The sequence below is a fragment of the Schistocerca cancellata genome, chromosome 3 (assembly GCF_023864275.1).
Source record: "Schistocerca cancellata isolate TAMUIC-IGC-003103 chromosome 3, iqSchCanc2.1, whole genome shotgun sequence".
Classification (NCBI taxonomy): domain Eukaryota; kingdom Metazoa; phylum Arthropoda; class Insecta; order Orthoptera; family Acrididae; genus Schistocerca; species Schistocerca cancellata.
The window spans coordinates 900,366,131-900,372,130 of NC_064628.1; the positions used below are offsets into that span (position 1 = coordinate 900,366,131).

At 38.5% G+C, this 6,000-nt stretch overlaps 1 protein-coding gene across 1 annotated transcript in view; it reads right to left on the minus strand.

Moving 5' to 3' along the window:
* LOC126175974 (WW domain-binding protein 11) overlaps nucleotides 1-4,021 on the minus strand; it is a 119,203-nt gene extending 115,182 nt beyond the window's left edge. The window contains exon 1 of the mRNA XM_049923074.1: nucleotides 3,721-4,021. Within this exon, the coding sequence (XP_049779031.1) occupies nucleotides 3,721-3,784 (64 nt within the window). The 5' untranslated portion in view covers nucleotides 3,785-4,021. The remainder of the gene's footprint in view (nucleotides 1-3,720) is intronic.
* Nucleotides 4,022-6,000: the final 1,979 nt, after the last annotated feature.

Here is a 6,000-nt window from a genome sequence, read left to right on the forward strand (position 1 = left end):
CTGTCAAAAAATTGTTGTTGAATGTGTCTGCAACTTTTTTGGATCGCTAACGAGATTACCCTCACTTTTGATTTGGATATTTTCACTACACACTGCATTTTCCCCCCGTTTCCTTCTTTACAAATTTCCGGATAGTTTTTACTTTATTGCTCGAATTGTCAATTTCTGCCTTCAAGCACATGCTCTTTGCTGCCTGAATGGTCTTATTCAGAACTTTATTGTAGATTTTATAGTGTGTAATCCTACTGTTATCATTTGAACTCCTGGCTGCAGCATATAGTTCTCTTCTTGTTTTACAAGAGATTTTGATGCCTTTAGTAATCCAAGGTTTGTTTCCAGATTTGAACAGGTTTTCTCTCACTGATTTTTTAGGAAATGCTTATTCAAAAAGGCTTGTAACTTCACTGATAAATATATTAAATATTAAATCTTGAATTAACATCAACTGTAGCATATACAGGAGACCAGTCCACAAGCTGTAATTGCTGATTAAAGGTTTCAGTGGTGTGTCTGTTTATAATCCTAAATGTTTTCCAAATGAAATTTTCTTTTCTTTGTACATTCATTTGGTTTAGAGTGAGGAATTGCCCTTCATGATCAGAGAGACCATTTACAATATTTTTCATGGTTAAATTATTGCAAATATCCTTATCTACAAATACATTATCTATTAAAGTGATAGAGCTGGCAGTTACTCTAGTTGGAGTGTCCACAAATGGTACTAAATTGTAACAGTACATTACATGTTCAAAGTCTGTTTTTTTTTCTATTTTCTGTTAAAAGGTCTACATTGAAGTTACCAATAACAATGATAGATTTAGTTTGCCTACATAGGTGGGACAGAAGTGATTCAGTTTGGCTTAGAAATACATTTAGATTTCCAGCAGGTGCCATGTAAACAGCCAGAACAATAACAGTTGCATTGTCTGCTGTTAACTCAATGCCACACATCTCAAAATGTTGTTCATCACAGTATTTGCTTAAACCTAGGGATTTATACACTACATTATTTTTTATAAATATTGCAACACCACCTTTTCCATAACAGATCTACAGTAATGAGTAGCTAAACTAAAGTTCTCAATCTGTAGCCTGTGGATTCCACTCATAACGTAAATCAGGCTCACTTTCACACTCGTCTTTTAAATTTATTAGCAACTGGTCTATTTTATTCTTGAGACTACATATATTTTGGTGGAATAAAGACAAAGTTTGATTTTTTCTCACCTCTGCATTTGCAGGATGTTTGCTACGAGTGGCTTTTTTCAGTACATTAGTTGATAGTATTGCTTGAGGTGTGGAAAACTCATATTGAACACACGAGATAGATGCTTCACGCAACTTTGAATCCTCATCTCTCGTGTTACTTACCATAAAAAAAAAAAACGCTGAGTTTGTTTTCTGTTGCGTGCAGGGCGGGCAATAGTCACCGCTCAAGATGTTGTTTTAGTTGTTGGTTCTGCCACTGACGATTCTGCTGCTTTTGAGGGTACTTCTTTTTCTTTTGCTGAGACTGGTCCCATACCGGTACATGGAATTTTTCTGTTCACTCTCTCTCTGTTCGCAATGATTTCATTTATCAGTTTACATACAAAGTTTTTTCCTTCATAATTTAGATGCATTCTGTATTCGGTATCTGTCCAATTTTCCTATATCAAGGACGCTACATTTTCCAAACAAAGGTTGTATATGGAGCTATTGCATCGGCATACTCTGAAAGGAACCTAACTGGTAAACAGTCTGGACCAGAGGACTTGCTTTTATTAAGTGATTTAAAATGCTTCACTACTCTGAGGTATCTACTTCTACGTTACTCATGTTGGCAGCTTTTCTCGACTCGAGTTTTGCAATATTGACTTCGTATTCTTTTGTGAAGGCATTTCGGTAATCGAGACCTCTGATTTCTAGTCATACAATAAGCAGGGAGAGTATCACAACTGTACCTTCTGAGAACCAGGGTACTGTCCATCAGGCCACATTCTGTTAAAAACCATGTGGAGGTAGTCTTTCACATCAATGTAAATATTGTGTGATGTGCTGTAGTGCATTTTGTCTGTCCTTGATGATGTACTGAGTCACAGACATCACATGCTCTAATCCTTCTAACAAAAGGGGCAGTTGTACTCTCCAGTGTTACTGTATTCTCTCAACTAAGTTGCATCTTAATTGAGATGAAGGATCCTAATTGTCATTGTATTTAATTTGTTCAAAGTATTTTGCCATTCTCTGAGCTACAGGTTCTGGTCTAACAATCAGAATAGCACCAACTTGTACAGCCACTGGAGAGTACGCATTACCTTTCTCAGTAATCCTTTCCATCAACTTTTGCTGATGGTGCAAAACTGTTAATGGACTGTAAAATTTCTTGTCATAACCACAGTTTCCTCTCTCTGCTAATGCATCAAGCTTTTGCCTGAGCAACGTAGGATTGCCAGCAGATAGATCTGATGAAATAGATTTTGAATATTTCATCATTAACAATTTACTTAACATACTTTGAAATAATAGACACATGGTATAGGACCAACAACATTTAAAGCTTCAAAGTTTGTGAGATTATGAGGGTCGACAGAAGCGTCCGATCCCACGCGTCGGCTTTGACCCGTGACGTAAGGGTGTTGTCGTGTGTGACGTCATGACGGCGCGGAGATTGGTTTGAGTACGTGGCTGTCTCCAGTTCTGTTTTATCATATTTTATTTACTTTTCTGATCTGTTCGTTCTATCTCGTGAGATTTTTTTTTTTAAATTTAAAAACGCTTATTACTTATTTTAATTATCTGTTTCCTCCAATTTCTGCTTTTGTTTATTATATTTATCTTTCTGATCTGTTCGTTCTATCCCGTGAGATTTTTAAAAAAAAAAAAGACAAAAAACACTAATCAGCTACTGAAGCATCTTTATCTTCTATGGGTTGCTGGGGTTACGACCCCTGCATGTGGGTATTCATGCATGGCTGTCTTCACTTACACGTTGTAGCTACGCAAGGCGTCTAAATTTGTTTATATTTAGTTTGCCCCCCCCCCCCCCCCCCCACCCGAAATACCCCATTTCCCGCGCTTCTCCCGTTAGTGTCATTAGGCTTCTTGTGGAAAGTGTGTGTGTTTGTTTTTGTTTCCGCCATATTTGTGACGTCATGGGTCAAAGCAGACGGGCGGGATCGGACGCTTCCGTATTTCCGATTATGATGACATATCTGAAACTAGTTGCAGCAAGATAGTTTTCCAGCAGCTTTTTGGTGCATATATTAAAATGTCAACATGAAACTGCTGGTAAAGGGAAATCCTACAGGTTGTCTTATAAACATTTTTAGAACTACACCTAAATAATCAAAATATTGTACAGTGAAAAATAATAGGCCATATTCTGTCAACGAAATAGCATAAATTGTAGACTTCTTTATTTTCAAGACCCGAACGGTTACGATATGCAAAATATGCTCAATCACGTTAATTAAGTATTTCCTAGAAAAATGGATTAGTACAGAAGTGTGAGTTTGTAATCAAGGCTAAAAAGCATTATCATAATGAGAAATTCAGCATTACAACTACGCGAATTGCATCAAGGCTGTATTCCCAACTCTGAATGCAACATTGTTTTCATTCTAAAAAGACGCAAGGAAAACTGACAAAAAGTGTTTAATGCTATACACAAACACCAATATTTATATGAGCGGCTAAAATAAATTTAACTATAAGTACAAGTTTAAATGTTATACTTACTCGCCTGATCTGTTGGGTTCATATATTTACCACTCTTGGTGGTGTTTATTGATCTCCTACCCATTTTGGAGGCTGTTGTAGCTTGTACCTCTTAAGTTAACCTTAGTTTATTTGCACTCAGAACTTCTTCGATTCACTGTTCTTATGACAAGGACTCATAACGAACTAATATTCACAGGAGAACTGATGTGGCACTTCGTGTCCTTGCACTTTTCTACGTCCAAATACATATTAACATCACCGCATAAATACCATCCTTCCACTTTCGGTATAACAACAAGACGCTGACACTCGATCAACAAACCTGCCAAGGATGATACTAAATCAAGATGCAGACTCTTTTAGCATTTATCTTTGGCGCACAGTAAGTCGCATTGCAGTGTGCCAGTACAAATTTCAACCACATGTAGAGAAAAGTGTGCAAGTTTCCACTGGCAATGAAGAGCGACTACACAGTCGATGACAGAATAAAATTTGAAATTCACTTTTATTTCCATTTTCAAGACAATATACGGGATGGTAAAGCTCTTTTCAGACAGTACTTTAGTATACAGGGTGAGTCACGTAACGTTACCGCTGGATATATTTCGTAAACCACATGAAATACTGACGAACCGATTCCACAGATCGAACGTGAGGAGAGGGGCTAGTATAATTGTTTAATACAAACCATACAAAAATACACGGAAGTATGTTTTTTAACACAAACCTACGTTTTTTAAAATGGAACCCCGTTAGTTTTGTTAGCACATCTGAACATATAAGCAAATACGTAATCAGTGCCGTTTGTTGCACTGTAAAATGTTAATTACATCCGGAGATATTGTAATCTAAAGTTGACGCTTGAGTACCACTCCTCCGCTGTTCGATCGTGTGTATCGGAGAGCACCGAATTACGTAGGGATCCAAAGGGAACGGTGATGGACCTTAGGTACAGAAGAGACTTTTGTATTGGTCTTTTTCACTGACGCACATGTACATTACCATGAGGGGTGAGGTGCACGTACACACGTGGTTTCCGTTTTCAATTACGGAGTGGCATAGAGTGTGTCCCGACATGTCAGGCCAATAGATGTTCAATGTGGTGGCCATCGTTTGCTGCACACAATTACAATCTCTGGTGTAATGAATGTCGTACACGCCGCAGTACATCTGGTGTAATGTCGCCGCAGGCTGCCACAATACGTTGTTTCATATCCTCTGGGGTTGTAGGCACATCACGGTACACATTCTCCTTTAACGTACCCCACAGAAAGAAGTCCAGAGGTGTAAGATCAGGAGAACGGGCTGGCCAATTTATGCGTCCTCCACGTCCTATGAAACGCCCGTCGAACATCCTGTCAAGGGTCAGCCTGGTGTTAATTGCGGAATGTGCAGGTGCACCATCATGCTGATACCACATACGTCGACGCGTTTCCAGTGGGACATTTTCGAGCAACGTTGGCAGATCATCCTGTAGAAACGCGATGTATGTTGAGTGCTCTCCGATTCACACGATCCAACAGCGGAGGAGTGGTACTCAAGCGTCAACGTTAGGTTACAATATCTCCGGATGTAATTAACATTTTACAATGCAACAAACGGCACTGATTACGTATTTGTTTATATGTTCAGATGTGCAAACAAAACTAACGTGGTTTCATTTAAAAAAAGGTAGGTTTGTGTTAAAAAACATACTTCCGTGCATTTTTGTATGGTTTGTATTAAACAATTACACTAGCTCCTCTCCTCACGTTCGGTCTGTGGAATCGGTTCGTCAGTATTTGATGTGGTTTACGAAATATATCCAGCGGTAACGTTAAGTGACTCACCCTGTATACAGTTGCTTCATCTGCGAAAATTCGGAAGTTAGTGTTAACACACAACATAGATCGCAACACGTTTCTGGAGGTAAACTTGAAGTTACTGCCACATCTGACCAAAACCCTCAATCCAACATAACATGGTACATCTTCCCTACCCAGAAATTCTCAATCCATTCACAGAGTTCGCTTAATCCACATGCGGCCGTAATTTTGATAGTGTGGATGAGGTACTGACTCAAAAACTTTTCGAAAATCGAGAAATACTGCATCCACCTGACTGCCTTAATCAATGGTTTCCAGGAAGTTATGTCACAAAAGTGCAAGATAAGTTCACATGATCGATTTTTCAGAATCCATCCTGGCTGGTATGGAAAAGGTTATTCTGCTCTAGGTAGCTCAGTACTTTTGAGCTCAAAATATGTTCTAAGATTCTACAATAAATGGATGTCAAGGATACTGTTTGGTTGTTTACTGG